At 48.1% G+C, this 20,048-nt stretch overlaps 2 protein-coding genes across 5 annotated transcripts; both read left to right on the forward strand.

Annotated features, from left to right (window-relative positions):
* The first annotated feature begins 746 nt into the window (after window positions 1-746).
* Window positions 747-18,696, forward strand: LOC136476897 (serrate RNA effector molecule-like). Of its 4 annotated transcripts, XM_066474867.1 has the most exons (14): window positions 747-1,143; window positions 3,538-3,605; window positions 4,032-4,154; window positions 4,471-4,525; window positions 14,785-14,859; window positions 15,087-15,161; window positions 15,243-15,290; window positions 15,398-15,466; window positions 15,654-16,445; window positions 16,537-16,585; window positions 16,666-16,883; window positions 16,962-17,165; window positions 17,813-17,903; window positions 18,333-18,696. In XM_066474867.1, the coding sequence occupies exons 1-13, from the start codon at window positions 932-934 to the stop codon at window positions 17,871-17,873; spliced, it is 2,049 nt and encodes a 682-aa protein (XP_066330964.1). In that variant the 5' UTR covers window positions 747-931; the 3' UTR covers window positions 17,874-17,903; window positions 18,333-18,696. The 4 variants fall into 4 exon arrangements, with proteins under 4 accessions (XP_066330964.1, XP_066330963.1, XP_066330965.1 ...); XM_066474866.1 differs by lacking the exon at window positions 18,333-18,696 and having other exon boundaries at window positions 748-1,143; window positions 17,813-18,095; XM_066474868.1 differs by lacking the exons at window positions 4,032-4,154; window positions 18,333-18,696 and having other exon boundaries at window positions 749-1,143; window positions 17,813-18,095.
* Window positions 8,438-11,401, forward strand: LOC136475419 (uncharacterized). The gene is made up of 3 exons (XM_066472910.1): window positions 8,438-8,443; window positions 9,358-9,633; window positions 10,739-11,401. The coding sequence occupies exons 1-3, from the start codon at window positions 8,438-8,440 to the stop codon at window positions 11,399-11,401; spliced, it is 945 nt and encodes a 314-aa protein (XP_066329007.1).
* Window positions 18,697-20,048: the final 1,352 nt, after the last annotated feature.

Raw genomic sequence — 20,048 nt, forward strand, 5'->3', positions numbered from 1 at the left:
TTGACCAGTGTCTAGGTCACCATCATAGAATAAACATTAATAAGCATTGTTAAAGGATTCAGTGAAAGCATTGTTTTATCATTGCAGCCTCATCCCAAATAAGCAAATTCGCTGGTGCCACTATGCCTTGTGAAATTGCAGCTATTGTTATTAGCAAGCTTAATTGGAATTTTGTACCTTGAGTGTGTTGTGTGTCTTAATGAATATATGTAAGACGTGGATCTTAATGAATCTGATTGTTCGTTTTGTTTTTTATAAATTTATGTTGTTTTATATTTTACCGTAGCGCGAGTACGGACACGCAATTATCAAGTTTAATAGATTGATTTAGATTTTCTTTCTGCCGATATAAAACATCATCTTAGGCGCATTACAGGAGTTTGTAAGCCTATAACGTCGCGCTCTCCGTGACTGCTAATTTCACAAACTTTGCTTTTTGAATTAAATGTCACTTTAATATTAGTACAAAATATTACCTATCCCGTAGCAATTTACGGACACACTACCTAGTAAAAATAAAGTCGTTCATATGCTTCTCCTTCTTTTTTACCCTTTCAACCAAAACTAAGCAGGGCCCACAGCCCCCAACCAAGCAATTCCCATGCCTCTGCTACCTGGGCCGCACTGCAGCCGGCCCCACTGACCAGTCTCACGCGGCAAGTCAATCCCGACCCCACGCGACGTTCTCCTTCTCCACGTCACGAGATCCTCCGCTACGCGTCCCCCACGTCCCTACCACACCTCTGTCTCCCTCTTCCTCTCGAGTCCCGACGCACCTCTCCCGGCACTTCGTTCCCGTCCGATTGATTTCTCCTCGTCCTTCCAAATCCCAACCCGACCTGTTCCGTTCCGAGACGAGAGACCCTCCAGATCGAGGCGGGCGCGGGCAGACTGCAGGGTGCCCTAGCAAGCATCTCGCCGGGGCCCAGCCATGGCCGAGGTCGCGGACGCGTCCACACCCCCGGCGACCACCGGCGGCGGAGACCGCAAGCGGGGCCGCGCCTCGCCCGTGCTCCCGCCGCCGCCGCCCGGGCCCCCGCCGCCCGGCCCGCACAAGAGGCGTAGGGAGGAGGGCGGTGGCGGCTTCGACCGGCGCCGGCTCGGGCCAGTCGGCGGCGGAGGGCACGACCAGGACGACAGGAGGTGAGTGGGCGTGGCGTTACAGGAGTTTAGCTTACTGTATGTATGGTTGAGAGGAGCAGATCGGAGCTTGCTAGGCTAGGTGCTCTGCTTGTTGCTGTCAGCGGGAACTGTAAGGTGCTTACTGTACATCGCTGTTTTTGGCTTGGTCTAGCTGTGTAGATTAGAGATTGTGACCTACAGTGTGCAATGCTTCAGTCTGAGGTTCGGTTCATCACATTAAGGATGATCTCTGAGCGTTCTTAGTTCCTCTGTTTAACTTCTGAATACTTTTAACACCGTCAATGACCTGACCTTCCTGCAGTGACTGTGCTCACTATTCGACCTAATGTGCCATTGATAATCTGTGCCTCCAATGTCTTATGATGTTCCTTTTTTTTAATCTCAAGCTAGCATATCTGCTGATGATGTGTTGCAACTGTCATAGCTTTTCGCAGTTTTTTCTGTGTGGGTTTGTTGAACCTATTTGAGAACCTCGCATGGGGACGAGCAGGGCGATAAAGTGTGCGTTGGAATCAGGAGTTTAGCTTGGAGCTGATACAAGCATTGCTTATCAGAAATTGCTATTTTAGATAGGTCTAGCTATGGTGATTAGAGAGGTTGTGTCTTGCGGTGTGCGGCACTGCAAATGAGATTTCATCACATTAAGGATATCTGAACTATCCTAGTTCTTCTGTTTAGCCTCCTGAATCCCTTTACCACCGTCAACGACCTGAGCTTCCTGCAGTGACTGTGCTTACATGCCATTAATGACTTGTTATATTTAAAGTTTTGTGATGCCCCTTTTCCATGTGAAGCTAGCATGTTTGCTGGTATGTGGCTTATAGCTTTTCACAGTTTTATATCTGCTTGGGCTTTGTTGTCCCCATCTGATAACTCTAAGTGGTTTATAGCTGTGAGCAGAAAGGAGGTAAAACATGTGATGGTTTTGTTGTCGTATGTTTTTTTATCTATCTGTTCTTGCACGTCGATTTGAATGCTGCGGCGGTTTTTGAAGCTGTTGAGATTAGTCTCCTAGGTTGGAAATCGATCATGGTGGCAGTGGCATATGAGAGAGTGGACGGAATGGGGAGTTTATTATGGTAGTTTAAACAAGAAAAAGAAAAGGCTGTCTAGGTGCGGTCAATTGAAATCAGTTGGTGTGTACTGGAAATTACAGTTTTTGTTTCGTTTAGCTATATGGAAGAGAGGTCATAGGCTCCAGTGTGACACTGACACGAGGTTTCAATGCATGCTATTTGCTGTAATGGTGGTGTTAAGTCTTAAGATTGAATAAAGTAAGATATGAGGCTTGTTTCAATTTTATAAGATTTATAGGATATTTGGCTATAAGAAAATTGCTTCATTACATTAGGAAACTGTTCTGTAGCTTTTATAGTGAACCCCTGCAGCAATATTATCAAGTCGCCTAGTTGTAAGGGGACCAATCAGACGACTAATAGATCGGTTAGTCTTCCCCATGTCCTTGTAATTGTACTTGTACTTGTATCAAGGGTGTATATGCTATATAGTATAACTGTATCAGGTTATATGTGCCATACTGCTATGTAGTATTCACCACCATTAATTGGTCATAATGTTATCAAGTCGTTCGACTAATCGCAATTAGTCGGGCTTATCGTTGCCATGGCGATTAGTTATGCACTACGATAAGTCATGATTAGTGGGGCTGATCGGTGCCATGGTGACTAGGATCGATTAGACGATTTGATAACATTGATTCAAGAATTCAAGTTTCACCATGGTTTCTGAGTCACTTGTGAATTGCTGTGAACTCTGGATCCTAGACTAGTTGGCCAAACTGCTAGCCTAATAATATTCTAAACACAACATGAAGCTTAGTTTTCCTCCTCCCTGATTGGATGATTATTTGTGTTAAGTCAATGATTAATCGGACGACTAGAAACCTAGTTGAGCTAATTGGTACTGATAAGGATGACTTAACATGATCTTCGGATGACTTGATAACACTGATTGGATGATTCAACTAAACGTGCTATTAATTACTTGTGTATCTAAACGCTTGTGGCTTTTACATTAAACAAATGTATTTCTTATGCTTTCCTACTGTTGTAGATTTTGGTATCTCTTTACCGTTTTCTCTGCATGAGAATGTGCCATTAAATTTGTGTATTCAAAAGCTCGTAGTGTTACTTTTTCTACATTAAGCAAATATATTTTGATGCTTTGAAACTGTTGAACGTTTTAGTTCTATATATGCATGGGTTTGCTGTTTCAATTTGGGAACTCTAGCTATGAGCAGAAAGCTATAACTATGAGGAGAAAGGAAGGAGATTACGTGACTAGTTTTTTAAAACTTAGTCCCCCAGTTCTTTTTTCTTCCACATATTTTGAGCGTTGTGTCATTTTTTGAAGTTTCTGTGATTTGTTTCCTAGGTATGGAAATGGTCTTGGTGGCGTAGGAGGAAGAGGTGGTGATGGTCGATATACGAATCGTGCACCAGGTATGAATTATTGAATTAGTGAGCCAGGATTGCCATTAACTGCTCCTTGTCAAATTGTCATTTTTGTAAAGATATTATTAGTTGTAAGTTGGACAACAGATTGAAAAGGTAAGTGCCGATCTAGTTCATTTTCCCCGTAATTGATATGTTTCTCTTGATCTTCTTCGAGTGTGTCAAGCACACAACATAATATGTACTGTACACATTGGAATGGATCACAATTCATAGCAAATGTTTTTTTCTTATAAGTCAAGTCTTCGAGTGTGTCAAGCATGTTAAGGGTATTATTGTAATCTCCTGTGTCTAGGTCTATATTCACCTCCTTTCATGAGATTGCTGGAGTTGAACAGGCGCATTCCTGTAGAATACCATGATATCATGCTGTCCTTCACAACATCATCCCCTCCAATGAATTGAATGTTGTAGTGCGCCCTCAGTTCGACATTGCTACTCATCAATTCCAAGAAGGCAATGATGTAGTGCTTAGTGATATCATCATTGCCGTTGGGGTAGAAGCGGATGGACCAATCGAAGCCACCAACAGTGAAGGTGGATGACCTTATGAATTTACCAACATCTGTGCTACACTTCTTTTGACTGTAGTCATCTATCTCGAAGATGTGCATGCTTGTATGGGCCTCAATGGTGCGACTTGATGCTTTTCTTCTGGGTATCCGTGACATCCTTGAAGTACCTTCTGCTTCGAAACAATAATACCCTTAACAAAGCACACAACATAATATGTACTGTACGCATCGGAATCGATTCATATGTATGTCTTGTCATTTCAAGCTACTTATGTTTGAAATTTCTTGGTACTTGGTAGTGATGCTCCTTTAACTATAATTTTCCATATGATGTATAGATTGGTCGGATTCTGGACGTGGTGGATGGAATGAGGGACCTGGGAACAGTCGTAGGTACATATATAAATCTGAATTGGCTTTGTGTACTCTTTTTTACTTTCTAAGGAACAACTCTTGTCAAGATTGTCATGGTTTTCACTATGATATTTTTCTCGAACATGCAAGACAGCAAGAGAGCTGCATTTCATTGCATTGTAGAAGGAATAATGGGTTTCCACCAAAAATAGAAAGAAGAGAAGAAGAAAAACACACTCAGAAAAAAAATGTTAGATAATCTGCTGCTGCCCCTTTCTTCTGTTTTGCTGCAGCAGTGGACTCGGCAATCGGTCAGCTCTGCTGACTACTGCTGAAGTATGGCAATAGGCCAAAGTCTTTGAAAAATCCACGCCAGGCCGCTGAGTGAAGCCGCGAAGGACCCAGCGTGCCTTGTACCGCTCAAGTGACCCGTCGGCGTTGAACTTGTGCTTGAAAATCTACTTCCCGGTGACCACATTAGCCCGAGGGGGGCGAGGAACAAGATCCCATGTGTGGTCTTGGAGAAGAGCAGCATGTTCTTCCTCCATAGCTGGGCTCTCCCGGCATGGTGTAGGGGCAGCAGCTGGCTGAACAGCAGCTTGGCGCTCACGGTGCGTGTACACGTGACGGACTGCGGGCACCGGGAAGACAAGCAGCGGTGGGAAACAGGGCGGAGGTCCGTGCGGCTCGGCCAAAGCTACAGGTGACAGCGAGGTCGAAGAAGTCGGTGCCGCACGTGCAGACGATGGTGACATCGTAGCCGCACGTGGCTGTGCGGGCGAAGGCGAGGCAGGCGCAACTGGTGGACTGGCTGGGAGCGCATCAAGCGCTGCTGAACCAGCCAGGTCATCATCGGTGTCAGCCGTAGCCGCACGTGGCTGTGCGGGTGTCAAAGGACCAGTGCCTGCAGATAGAAACTTATGTGCTGGTCCGATGGGAGCCGGCACATAGTCAGTAATGTCCAAAAAATCAAAGTCTGCGGGTGATGGAGTGGAGGCACGCTCAGCATAGGGGAATGCTGACTCGTCAAAGACGACGTGACGAGAGATGATAACTCTATTGGAAGAGAGATCAAGGCAGCGGTATCCTTTATGATGGGCTGAATATCCCAGGAAGACACACAAGGTGGATCGAGGGGGAAGTTTGTGGGGAGCTGTGGCGGACAAGTTGGGATAACAAGTGCAGCCAAAAACGCGTAGGTGATCATAGGAGGGCGCTGTGCCGAAGAGGGCAAAGTGCGGGGTGGATGAGCTCAGCGTTTTGGTGGGCAAGATGTTAATGAGATATGTGGCTGTCTGCATAGCTTCGACCCAGAATGAGGGTGGGAGGGAAGCCTGGAACAGTAAGGAGCGAGTCACATTGTTAATGGAACGAATGATGCGCTCGGCCTTACCGTTCTGGGCGGAAGTGTATGGGCACGACATGCGGAGGCGAACACCATGGGTAAGGAAGAACGTGCGGGAGCTGGAGTTGTCAAACTCACGACCGTTGTCACACTGAACTGCCTTGATGGTGGTGCCGAACTGAGTGGACACAAGGGCAAAAAAGTGAGCGATTGTCGGAAAAGCGTCAGATTTCAACTTCAGAGGAAACGTCCATAAATAATGTGAACAATCATCAAGAATAGCCAAGTAATATTTATAGCCCAAGACACTAAGAACATGTGATGTCCACAGATCACAATGTATCAGATCAAATTTATTGGATGCTCGAGAAGTTGACAAATGAAATGGAAGACGCACATGACGACCTAATTGACATGCATGACAGACAGTAGTAGTATCATGACGACAAGTAGGAAGACTCGACGCAAGCTTGGAGAGGGCCTCGTGTCCAGGATGATCGAGGCGGCGATGCCAAAGTGAAGACTCGGTGGCGGCGACCAAGGATTGAACAGCTGACAGCCGGAGAGGGTACAACGGTTCGGAGCTATTACACCTGACGATCACGTTCCGAGACAGAAGATCCTTCATAGAACACCTAGTTGGATCGAACTCAACATAACAATTGTTATCAATAGTGAACTGGCGAACATAAATTAGGTTCTTAATAAGTTGTGGGGAAACCAGCACATTATTAAGACGTAAAGATGGTGAAATAACTGTAGAGCCAGTGGATGTAACGGGGAGTAAGGATCCGTTACCGACAACAATGGACGATGGAGTAGGATACCGCGAGGAAGTAGTATGTGAAAGCGAATTGGAATGTGATGACATGTGAGAGGTTGCACCTGAATCGAAGTACCAGTCATTGTTGTTTTGTGGCTGCTGCAGCGTCATGGTGCTGAATGTCGATGCCAGAGATTGCTGATCCCATGTAGGAAGTCCAGCGTGCGGCTGGTAGTAGCCGGGGGGTGGTGCAGTCCAAGACCCGGCGTTCTCCAGGACCGGGGCAGGCACAACATGCTGTTGAAGAGGCTGCTGGGCCAGCAGAGCGTGCTGAGGGGTGCCAGGCAGTGGCGCAAGTGGAGGCCGCTGCCCAGGCTGTGGTCCAGGCCACATTTGGATGGCCCTGGCCCATGGGCGGTAGAAGGAGGGCCATGGCGCGCCCTGTCCACCAAAGGGTGCGCTGGACTGGGCACCTAGCTACGTGCCAGTGGGCGCCGGTTTGCCACCAGCGCCGTCGCGCCGGCCGCCGCGTTTTTCGTGGCTTTTCTTGGAGGGAGCAGAGCCACCACCCCCGGAGCCTGCGCTGGAGGCTGCAGGCTGCTTAAACAACAGGAGGACGCGACGGGGCTGACATAGTGGTGGAAGCGGTGAGTCCTGTCGATTGAGATAATGACGTGTTCTCCATCGTCAGCTCCTCCAGGAGGAGGTCAGCCTTCGCATCCAGGAACGTGGGGAAGGGGCGCCCTCGCCGGAGATGCATGCCGACGGTCTTGAAGCGCTCATTCAGACCGCGAATGAGGTTGAGGACGAGGGTGCGGTCGGTGACGACTTCACCAAGTCACCAAGCGTGTCCGCCATGCGCTTGAGCTCCTTGCAGTAATCGGTGATGGACAGATCACCTTGAACGAAGTTGCGGAGCTTGGCGTCGAGGAGGGCGCATGTCTCGCGGTTATTGAAGAACTGGGACTCCACGGCGCGCCAAGTGTCGCGGGCAGTGGAGTTGCGCGCTGAGATCGTCGCGGCGAGGTCGTCGGAGATGGTGCAGAGGATCCATGACTTGACAACGCAATCCATGCGCTGCCAGTCAGGGAAACCATGTGCCGGTAAGTCCTGCAGGACATGGTGTTGAAGGGAATACTTCCCAACGATGAGGAGGAGCTGATCGCGCCACCGATTGAAATTGCCGGCGTTGAGGTCGAGAACAACCGTGACAAGATTGCGGATGTTCTGGACCAACAGCCTGGGAGTGGAGGTTGGCGATTGCAGCGGCCTCTTGTAGAAGGAGGGCTTGATGCAGATCGGTGTTGTCGTTGTGGTCGGAGGCGTGATCGGAGAGGTCGTCCTCATCGTCCCCGTCCGCGGGTGCACCAGCGGCGGCGCGTGCCAGGGCGTCGCGAGCGCGGGCAGCGGCGGCGTCGCGCTCCAAAGCGGCGGCCTGGGCTTCCTTCTCAGCTGCGGCGGCGCGCGCGAGGGCGGCATCGCGCTCAACCTTCCGGTTGGCTGCGCGTAGGCGCGCAGCAGCATCCGCATCGGCAGCAACTTTTTGGCGGCGGCAGCAGCCTTGGCCTGGGCATCGGAGTCCAGGCTAGATACCATGGGGACGACAGCCTTGGAGGCGGCGGCGGCCAATTCGGGAGAGGGGGGAGGAGTCCTAGGCATCGCAGCACAGGGAAGCTGGCGTAGATGGGTGGGAGAAGCGCAGCCGAGGGGAGGGCGCGTTGGGGAGGAGCGCAGCCAAGGGGAAAAGGCGCGCTAGGGCAGCGGAGGTGGAATCGGGGTGAATACCCAGACTCAGTGATACCATGAAAGAAGAGATGGCTCGGGAAAACTTGGTAGATTGATTATGGAGGTACCAAATGAGTACAATATATATAGGCAAGGATTGTCAAGGGTTTATAGAAACACCCAATCAACGGAGATCCTTGCCTAAACCAAGATCATCTACCATAAAACCCCAAGGGGCGCCTACAGGCGCACTCAGCCCCAAGCCTAGGGCGAACAGCCCATACAGTAATGCTAATAGCCCAAGCTACAGCCCATAATATAGCAGTCTAACAGTTAGTACAAGTAGATGTATGGCAACAGGCCACTAGTTGTAGTGGCTGTTCTCAGCCATGTAGTGAGTAGTTGGGGCTGATATCAGCCATACTCTTGTGTACCTTATAGCTGGTTCAAGAGTTGTATATATACTGTAGACATGGAAACAAAAATTTCAGTTCAGAGTAGCAAACATTCAGAGTTTCAGACTTGTGCAGTGCTGTGCTCGTGTGCTCTCTGTTCTCACCCCTTTTTCTACCTCTAGCCGTGGTGTGTGTGTGTGTGCGCTGGTGAGCTGATTGCTCACCTGTGCAGGGGATTTCTGGTCCAACAAAAAACATGCCAAAACACACACAAATCAAAAGCAGCATTAGAGTTTCTGCTTTGATAACACTTAGCATCCAATACGTATATGCACAAAGAGAAATTTTGATATTTAACCCTCAATACGCACACCTCCCTACATTTGACATCCGATTCACAACCCTTTGGAAATATAATCCTGGACATGCGAACTCCTTTTATTTGAGGGATTTTTCTAGTTTCTCTCCTTTCCTATTTTCAATATATTCTCCTCTCAACTCTGACCACGGAAAAAGACTCAAATGACCCCCACCTAACACAGAGAAGAATTGAGGCGGACGCTTGGCCTAATGCGAGTCACGTGACTATATGACGCCCTCGAGACCGTCGCCACCCGCTCGTCGCCGCCCACTCCGGAACTAGCTCCCCCGCCTGCCCTCGGCCACCCGACGCCGCCCCTCGCCTGCCCTCGGCCACCCGACGCCGCCCTCCCCAATCCCTAGATGTTGGGCTCTGTGGCGTGAGCTCGGGATCCTAGAGGGGATCCTCGAGACCACGTACCGGGTGCGGCGAGGGAGCGAGGGCGTGCTGTCTTCTCTGGGCGAGGGCACGGTCATGCTGGAGAACATGGCGTTTTTGTCTCTGTGGCTAGTTCGCTTCGTGCTCCCGGCACTGCCGTCCGACTCAACTCCGGCTCAGGTATGCTCCTAGGGGAGGAGGTCGTCCCCATTAGCGTTTGCTTGGCACGTGGCCGCGCGCCTGCGTTCCACAACGGCAAACAGAGGCGCCCTCGGTCTCGACACGGATGCACATCCTGCAGATGTGGGTATGGGAGCGCTTCGCTGAGCTTCGCCCAACGATGCTGATAGTAAGCGTCCCCTGACGACGGTGACGTGCCTAGGGCTTCCCGGTGGCATGATGTCCACAATGCGCTGGACCCAGGGTTTGGTCATGCGGTGTTCACGGCACCAAAAGAATTCGAATGGAGGCCCTACGGGAGTAGCTACTGTGTGTGGCCATGGCGCCCACGATGGCGATGCAGTAGGAGCTAGGGTAATGTTGTCCTTTGCACGGAGCACGGCGTCTACTGGCCGGCGGTAGAGTGGGACGAGCACGCAGTCCTTGCTATCCGCAGTATCCTCTTGTGGATCAACATGACCGCGCCGAAGGCATATGGGCAAAGCACTTTCTTCGTCAGCACCAACACCAGCCAATGGAGTCGGCGACAGCCACACGCGTCTGTGGCGTGCAGGAGCAACGCCGTGAGCATGATGCGTTTTTCTCTCTGTGGCTAGTTTGCTTCGTGCTCCGTGCGGCACTGTCCGACTCGAATCCGGCTCCAACAACCTCTTGGGGGAGGTCCTCCCCATTGCCGTCCGCCTGGTGCCCGTGTTCCACCGCCGCTTCGTCTATGCCAAGCGAATGAGCGAAGATAACACTTGATTCAGTCAATGACGCTGGGCGGGCCTTCCCTGTAGGCAATCTGCTGCTGGCACTTCTTCGTGCTGGTCGTCGTCCCTGAGGCTGAGCTTGTACTGCGGCGGTAGGAACATGTTGAAGCGGCGCTTCAGATCTGGGTGCCCACAGAGCAGGACCTTCATGCGGTCCACGATGCCTCTCACGCCGATGCAGCAATCTATCCACAAACAACACATCAGCCCAATGCATGATCTCGCTCCATGAAACATAGAAGCTTGTGCCCCATGTTGGCACTACTGCTTGCTAGGTGCCAATGTTGATCTTAGGAACACAAATCACAGCAATATGATCACAGTGGCTATCCTAGAACACATGAATGCGCAAGAGAAAGCAGTATGTGCACAACACTTTTTTCGTATGTGCACAGCGCCTTGAGCACGATGTGTTTGTCTCTGTGGCTAGTTTGCTTCGTGCTCCCGGCGACGCTGTCCGACTCGACTCTGGCTCTGACATCCTCTCGGGGGTGGACCTCCCCATTGCCGCCGCTTGGAGTGAGGCCACAACGTGCGCGCCCGCGTTCCACTGCCGCTTCGTCTATGCCAAGCGAACGGAGGTGCCCTTGGTCCTGGCGCCGATGCACATCTTGCAGCTGTGGGTCTCAGAGCGCTTCCCTGATCGCCTAGCGATGGCGATGGTAAGTGTCCCGGACTCCGTTGACGGCGGTGACGTGCCTAGGGCTTCTCGGTGGCACGACGTCCACAAGGCGATGGACCCTGGGTTCGCTCATGCGGTGTTCACGGCACCAAAGGAATTCGAGTGGAGGCCCTACGGGAATAGCCTTTGGGTGTGTGACCACGGCGTCCATGATGGCGACGTAGCTGGAGCCAGGGCATTGTTGTCCTTTGCACGTCGTCTGGTGGCCGGTGGCGGTGTGGGACGAGCGCACACATGGCGTATGTGCAGAGCACTTTCTTCGTCAGCATCAACACCAGCTAATGGAGATGGCGGCAGCCACATGTGGCCGTGGCGAGTACGAGCAGCGCCTTGAGCATGGTGCGTTTTTGTCTCTGTGGCTAGTTCACTTCGTGCTCCCAAAGGCGCTGTCTGACTCGACTCCGGCTCCGACATCCTCCCATAGGAGGGCCTCCCCATTGTCGTCTGCCTGGCGCGTGGCCACAGCGTACGCGCCCGTGTTCCACTGCCGCTTCGTCTTTGCCAAACGAACGGAAGCGCCCTCGGTCTCGGCACCTTTTCCAGACTTGCTATGAGCGAAGATTACACTTGATTTAGTCAATCACGCTGGGCGGGCCTTCCCTGTAGGCTATCGGCTGCTGGCACTTCTTCGTGCTGATCGTTGTCCCTGAGGCTGAGCTTGTACTGCGGCGGCATGAACATGTTGAAGCGACGCTTCAGATCTGGGTGCCCACGGAGCAAGACCTTCATGCGGTCCACGATGCCTCTCACGCCGATGCTGCAATCTATCCACAAACAACACATCAGCCCAATGCATGATCTCGCTCCATGAAACATAGAAGCTTATGCCCCATGTTGGCACTACTGCTCGCTAGGTGCCAATGTTGATCTTAGGAACACAAATCACAGCAATATGATCACAGTGGCTATCCTAGAACACATGAATGCGCAAGAGAAAGCAGTATGTGCACAACACTTTTTTCGTATGTGCACAACACTTTCTTCGTATGTGCACAGCGCCTTGAGCACGATGTGTTTGTCTCTGTGGCTAGTTTGCTTCGTGCTCCCGGCGGCGCTGTCCGACTCGACTCCGGCTCCGACATTCTCCCGGGGGAGGTCCTCCCCATTGCCGTCTGCCTGGTGCCCGCGTTCCACCGCCGCTTCGTCTATGCCAATCGAACGGAGGCGCCCTCGGTCTCGGCATCATAGCCAGACCTGCTATGAGCGAAGATAACACTTGATTCAGTCAATGATGCTGGGCGGGCCTTCCCTGTAGGCTATCAGCTGCTGACACTTCTTCGTGCTGGTCGTCGTCCCTGAGGCTGAGCTCGTACTGCGACGGCAGGAACATGTTGAAACGACGCTTCAGATCGGGGGTGCCCACGGAGCAGGACCTTCATGCGGTCCACGATGCCTCTCACGCCGATGTTGCAATCAATCCACAAACCATAGCTCATCATGTTTTGTTGCTTGATGCTATACAACTCATACAACCAACATCACATCTATTATGTGATCCAAGTGGCTTAGGTAAGACGACACATCGATCCACCTAATCCTCTGCCCACCATCTCCTTTTTTCCCTCTCCCATCCACTTCCTCTCTTTTCAAAACAAATCTTGGTTCATAAAAAATAAATCTAGAGTTGTGCATATAGATGAAATTTCTTCCACCATCAAAAGGTTGAAGGCCAAAAGTTTAAGAACCAAGAGCAAAGCCATTCTCCTATTCCCACGCAGCTACTGGGTGTGCGGCCATGTCATCCACAATGGCGATGCAGCAGCAGCTTGGGCACTGTTGTCCTTTGCACATCGTCTGGTGGCCAGTGGCAGTGTGTGCACAACACTTTTTTCGTATGTGCACAACACTTTCTTCGTATGTGCACAGCGCCTTGAGCACGATGCATTTTTGCCTCTGGCTAGTTCGCTTCGTGCTCCCGCCGGCGCTGTCCGGCTCGACTTCGGCTCCGACATCCTCCCAGGGGAGGTACTCCCCGTTGCCGTCCTCCTGGCGCGCGGCCACAGCGTGCGCGCCCGCGTTCCACCGCCACTTCATCTATGCCAAGCGAACGGAGGCACCCTCGGTCTCGGCACCGATGCACATCCTCTAGTTGTTTGTCTGGGAGCGATTCCCTGAGCTTCGCTCAGCGATGGCGTTGGCAAGCGCCTCTGAGTCCGCTGATGACAGTGGCGTGCCTAGGCTTCCCGGTGGCACGACGTCCACAAGGCGCTGGACCCGGGGTTTGCTCATGCGGTGTTCATGGCATCGAAAGAATTCGAGTGGAGGCCCTACGCGAGTAGCTACTGGGTGTGCGGCCATGGCGTCCACGATGATGATGCAGCAGTAGCTAGGGCACTGCTGTCCTTTGCAAGGCGTCTAGTGGCCGGCGGCGGAGTGGGCGGCATCAGGTGGGCAGCGGTCTCGCAGGCGTCCGCAGAGTTGCGCGACACACGTAAGGTGGAGCTTCTGCCTCAATCCTTCTCTGTTAGGTGCGTGGGCATTTGAGTCTTTTCCTGTGGACTGAGTAAATATGAGAATATATTGAAAATAGGAAATGAGAGAAATCCCTCGAATCAAAAGAGTTCCCGTGCCTAGGGTTAAATTTCCAAAGGCTTGCGAATTGGATGTCAAATGTAGAGGGGTATGCGTATTGAGGGTTAAATATCAAAATTTCTCATGCACAAAAGATCAGCCTCCATATGCGGCACCCACTGCTGCTTCAACTTCTGATGTCACACCCTCGAAAGCACATTATTTCCGGTGCTTCCTGATAGTCCAAGCTCCCAGAATGAAGATGAAGTTGAGTCCCTTCCGGTGTTGCTTGTCTGCTGCTGCAGCAGCGTGCTGCCATCACTACACAAAGATATCATCAATCATTCATTGAATCTGTGTTGGTGTGACGCCCTGCAAACCAACCCAAATAGTAATGAGGGGTGAGCGTGTAATGCTTTCAAGTGGCAATTTTGGTTGTAACACGTGTACATGGGATTGTCCTGTGTATTGTGGAAAAAAGGATATAAGACATACATGGGGTTGTCCTGTGTAATGTGAAAAAAAAATCTAGACCACTTAGGAGAAACTAAGCGATTTCATTAAGAGGAAAATGGGCACCCAATTGGAGCCAAATAGGACTTGAACCTGTGTGGGGTGTACACTCAGCTCCTCCCATTTATCGCAATAAATACTAGTATAATAGACTCTTTACGGACTAAGCGATCTGCAGTGTTTAAAAGGCGACTAGACGTCCAGGTGAGTGCTGGGTCCGCCTGGACGCCAAGACGCCACTGTTTCCTAAGGCGAGCTGGGTACGCCTGTACGCCTATAGGCGACGCCTTTGAAACACTGGCGATCTGCGCTGAACAATTGAAGTGATCATATCCTTCCCATCTGATATAGATATACTGAAGAAAAGCAGTGGCTGTCGCAGACAATCTCATGTGAACACTACAAAATCATCTTTTCCCAACCTCATCACAACACTTTGAATCAACCATCTAGAATTGTATATTAGTTTCCTTCCATCTCTTTAACCATGGGGAAGATAAACCTAGTTTAAAAGCATAGTTTGGTCATGTTGGCTAGTTTTATTTAAAGTAGAAATAGAAGGAAAAACATTAATAGAGGGACCTAATTGACATTTTCACCTTATTTTTATTTGCTACTATTACTTTTGTTTCTTTTTGTTATATACAAAAAATACGGTAAACAACCAGAGTGATCAACACTGATGCTCTACAGGGAAGGACTGATGTCATACAAGCAGTTCATTCAGGAACTTGAAGATGACGTTTCACCAGTTGAAGCTCAAAGCAGGTGTGTGCGCTAGACCTCCCCTTTTATTGTACTGTAAATTTTTGGCAGGCACATATTTCTACTGCAAACAAATTTTCTCCCTTATAATCAAAAGAATCATTTCTGCTGTGTGCTGCACTTTTTGTATGGCTGATGTGAAATGCACATTTCTGCTGTGTGTGGTACACTTTTTCTATGGCTGATGTGAAATGCAATTTGACGTTTTAGTTCATCCTATTTATTTATAGATTTGAGGAGTACAAGTCAGAGTACATCACAACTCAGAAGAAAGCATACTTTGACCTCCATAAGGATGAAGATTGGTAATGGTTCTTTATATTACAACAATGTGATATATCATCTTATCTTCTTCAATAACTTTTAAATTTGCATCTTTCTTGTAGGTTAAGAAATAAGTACCATCCTACAAACCTTGAAAATGTCATTGAAAGGTTTACTACTTTCTTAGTCTATCTCTGCCATCTTCATGATGTTCTGGCATTTTTGCAATGCTTTTTCTTTATGCCATCGTAGCTATAACTATCGTCTATTCAAACAGAAGGAATGAACTGGCAAGAACTACTGCAAATGATTTCTTCCTACAATTGCAAAGTGGAAATCTAGACACGTGAGATGCTCTCTCTCTCTCTCTCTCTCACACACACACACACACATGCACGCACAATGACTCTCTGTCTCTCTCACACACACAGCCCACACAATAACACGTGCGCCCACACATGACACATGCATGCCCACATGCAGTGGTTAAGAGTGTGTATTAATTATTATACTTTTTTTTTGGTACTGTACAGAGGTCCAGGTTTGACGGGTTCGGCAGTGAACAAATCAGGAAATAATAGCAGTAAAAATCTAGATGCTGTGGAAGGGGATGGTAAAAAGGGGAAACTTGGAAAGGGTCCTGATGATTCATATTATGCTGCTCCCAAGGCTCACCCAGTTAGTTCTGAGGTTCGTCGAATTCGAATTGACACGGAGCAAGCTCAAGCTCTCATTTGTAAACTTGATTCTGAGAAGGGTATTGAAAACAACGTTCTCTCAAGTAGTGACCATGAAAAATCAGACAGGGATAAGTCACATGGTTCAATGGGGCCAATTGTTATAATACGAGGATCATCTACTGTGAAGGGTCTTGAGGGTGCTGAGTTGCTGGACACTCTTGTTACTTATTTATGGCGTATCCATGGTGTGGATTATTATGGTATGTCTGAGACAAATGAACCTAAAGGCCTAAGGCATGTGAAAGCTGATGCGAGGACATATAATGGGGCTAGCTCAAATGGCACCGAATGGGAGAATAAACTTGATTCATTCTGGCAAGACAGAATTCAAGGTCTGGATCCATTAGAAATGTTGAAAGCAAAGGAGAAGATTGATGGAGCTGCTACTGAAGTCTTGGATCCATATGTGAGGAAAATAAGGGATGAGAAGTATGGTTGGAAATATGGATGTGGAGCCAAGGGCTGCACAAAACTTTTCCATGCTGCTGAGTTTGTCCAGAAGCATCTTAAACTGAAGCATGCAGATTTGGTGGTTGATCTAACTTCAAAAGCGAGAGAGGATATTTACTTTGAGAACTATATGAAGTATGTTTCTGCAATCCCATTCTTTTAATTATTAAGCTAGCTATGTTTAAAAATTGCAAGATGGTTATAAGAAATTTTATCTCAAATGCAGTGACCCAAAGGCGCCTGGTGGTACACCTATCATGCAGCAATCTGCTCCAGTAAGCCTCATCACTAAGTTTGTACTCGCTTGCAAATTGGTGGCATTATTGTCTAACTGTTTGTACTGATCAATGTTCAGAGGGGAAAAGGCAGACAAAGGCCACCAATAGAGAGTCGGCTGAGGGATGAGCGTGGTAATCATAGGTTCGACAGGAATGTTGATTCACCAACACATGATGGGTCTGGTGAAAATCCCGACGATCCTATTTATGATTCGTTTGGTGATCCAATTATGCATGGTGCCTTCCCTCCAGATATTCCTGCTCCCCCGGTTCTAATGCCTGTGCCTGGTGCTGGGTAAGCCTGGAACTTCTGCTGGCTGATTTTGAAATTTGAATGATCAACGATGTACTCATTCAGTTCATCTCCATGCAGTCCGCTCGGACCGTTTATTCCTGCACCACCGGAAGTTGCCATGCATATGTTGAGGGATCAGGGTGCGCCACCTCCTTTTGAGCCAACTGGAGGTCCACATCCTAGGAAAGCAGGGAGGGGTGTTGGTCCCCCAATGCGTGGTCCATCCCCAATCTTTACTGCTCCTCCGCCTCATCAGATGCATGACCCTCGTAGGATACGAAGGTTAGTATTTATTTATATCTCAAGTCTCTTTGCAGTTTGCACTGTGTTTCTCAGAAAGTCATCGCTCTATAAGTAAAAACAATTCATTTCCAACATTCTGGAGACGAGGTCCTTAACAGTAAGACATGGCATGCATAACTGATTATCTGTTGACAGCTTAACTTTGGTATCATTGTATTCTACATTTGATTTGATTTGTACAATGGGGCATATTTCTTGTCAGTCTGAGTACCAAATTTAAACAATTGACTGTAGAATTTAAGCTGATCGGCTAATTGAAACTCCTGCTTGGTGCCAGTGGATTATTCATAATTTGTGCACCCTGAAAAATGTCCTAGCTGAAGAATGGTCTGATTATGGAACTCTATCTGCAGTCCAAGTCGTTCTCAACCATGTTTTAGTACTTCAACCAGATTATGGTCGCCTGGAATATGGCTAGTTTATAATGCATGCTTGACTAGGATATACGTCTTTCCAGATACTAGTGATGCAAATTTTGTGCTTTGAATAAGCAGCCTTATGCAATGGATTTGGATACCTGTTGATGTGAACTACCAATAGAAATTTCCAAAATGTATTCCCAATGCATAATCATTTGGTGTTTTTGGTACAACCTTTCACCAGTTTTGACCTTACCATTCATGCAGCTACCAAGACCTCGATGCTCCTGAGGACGAAGTGACTGTCATGGACTACCGAAGCTTGTAGACTTTCTCCACTTCATGTGCTTCCAGATAGGTAACATAATAGTGCGAAAACAAAACACCTTACTCTCCCTAGAATCACCACGGAGGAACCCCAGCAGGCATTTGTGTGTCGACTCCTGAGCTGTCAGCTTCTCAGTGTTGTAAAATGAAACACAGGAAGTACATTACAACCCCTCACCATTAAACAAGGTGTTAGCTCAGTTTGTGCAATGTGAAAGATTTTCTTCTACTGTGTTCCTTCTCAGAGATTATCTCCTAGATGGCTGGATGCAAGTAATCTTGTATCCTTGCTACCCGATTTTTGTTGTCAGCCCTGCCCTGATGATGTATGTACCTTGCCAAATAGGGTCCGTTTATCGCTGCACATGCAAATGGCAAGTGGGTTGGCATGTGGTGTCTTCTGGCGTGTGCTCTGAAGTTTATTATTTGTGCCTGACTGCCTGCCTGGGGCTGTTTCCAGAAATTCTTCCCCGTGATCCGTGGGAGCTGGCAAGCATGGTGGTCCAGCTCGTGGAGGGAAACTGTTTGGAAGCTCCCCAGTCGACCAGTCCCTGGACCTGGAGCGCTGGACGGCTGACCCCGATCCGGTCCAGTCTGTCTGTATCTGCTGACCCAATCTGGACAACATGTGGAAACACACTGGCGAGTCAGCGCTGCTGACTGCTATCGCAGGGTTTCGCGCGCGAAAACCCTGAGGCCTCGTTCGTTTGCTGTGAATTCAATGCCGGAGTAGATTTCTTCCGGCACAGGAATGAGTGGATACCTGTCTGTCACTCGTTCCCTGCCCTGTAACTATTTCCTACCCGTAACTATTCCTGCTTCAACCATTTGCTGTTCGGTTTGCCCCGGATTCAAAACAGATATTGCTGGGGGCACTAACACCAGATACCTGTTTTGGATACGTGCCTGTTTTGGAGTGTTGCAAATACATCTTATGAAATACATTGCAGCAAAAACAAGTTCTCATACATTGCAGCAAAATAAAATAAATAAATCTCCCATATTTTGGAGTTCTTTATCTGCAAGTCTCACATCATGCTCTCATACATGTAGAGATAATGGGTAGCAAAGAGTACCACAGACAATCACAGATAAAGGACATGCTAGCTACCGCCAAAATTGACAGAAGGTGCACCAAAAGGTTGTCACAATCCACTCATGAAATTACAATCTTTTCTCACAAACCATCACAAAGTGCACAAATCCAAAGCATAATTTAAACCAGTAGATAACTCGTTTAAGCTTACTCAAGTGTCCAGGCACTTTGTCCAATAGAATGTTTCTTGATCATCATTGCCTCCTCCCTGAAAATGACATCAAGTTTTTTTTACAAATTACTGAATAATTGAACGAAAATGACTCGTAATAATTGAACGAAAATGACTCGTAATGTAGTCAACCAAAGCATAATTAAATCATTGTGTCAGTTTAAAAGCTTTGATTAGTTATGAAACTAATCAGTGTCTTTACAGGCTCTATCCCTATCTTATCAAACTGAAAGGACAAATGGTTTCTTTGCCTTTCTTATCAAACTGATCCAGAAGAATGATGCAACCAAATTTTGCCACAAGTTCAGTCCAGCGCCGGCAACCATGTTTACTTCTGTGGAGTTCATTAACCATGCCAGTGATGATTCTTTTCTATGATCTAAAACTGGCTGCAGTTATCTTAAGTACTAACATAGCAAAAACTTTGCTAACTTCCTAACATATAGAAATGGAAGTGACTGCATCCTCTGTGAATCAACAGCTGCTATTAGATTGAAATTGTAAGACTAAAAGGCCAGAGAAAAAAAACAAGCCCTAACATGCACAAATAAGAAACATCGCTTGTTCCAATTTGTGATATATAAATTCTTTTGGCCAATACTATGGTTATAAATAGAAATGGAAGTGATTGCATCCTCTGTGAATCAGCAGCTGCTATTAGATTCAAATTGTAAGACTAAAAGGCAGGGAGAGAAAAACAAGCCCTAACATGCACAAATAAGAAACATCACTTGTTCCAGTTTGTGATATATAAATTCTTTTGGCCATTACTGTGGTTATAAAAAAATCCAACTTAACCATGAGGTTCAAATGTCCCTTGATACAAACAACAATATAGTAACATATACATTCACAGCAAGGGATAGCCATTATTATTAACTTATGATGCACATTATGTATAATAATAA

This window comes from Miscanthus floridulus, chromosome 8 (genome assembly GCF_019320115.1).
Source record: "Miscanthus floridulus cultivar M001 chromosome 8, ASM1932011v1, whole genome shotgun sequence".
NCBI classification, from domain to species: domain Eukaryota; kingdom Viridiplantae; phylum Streptophyta; class Magnoliopsida; order Poales; family Poaceae; genus Miscanthus; species Miscanthus floridulus.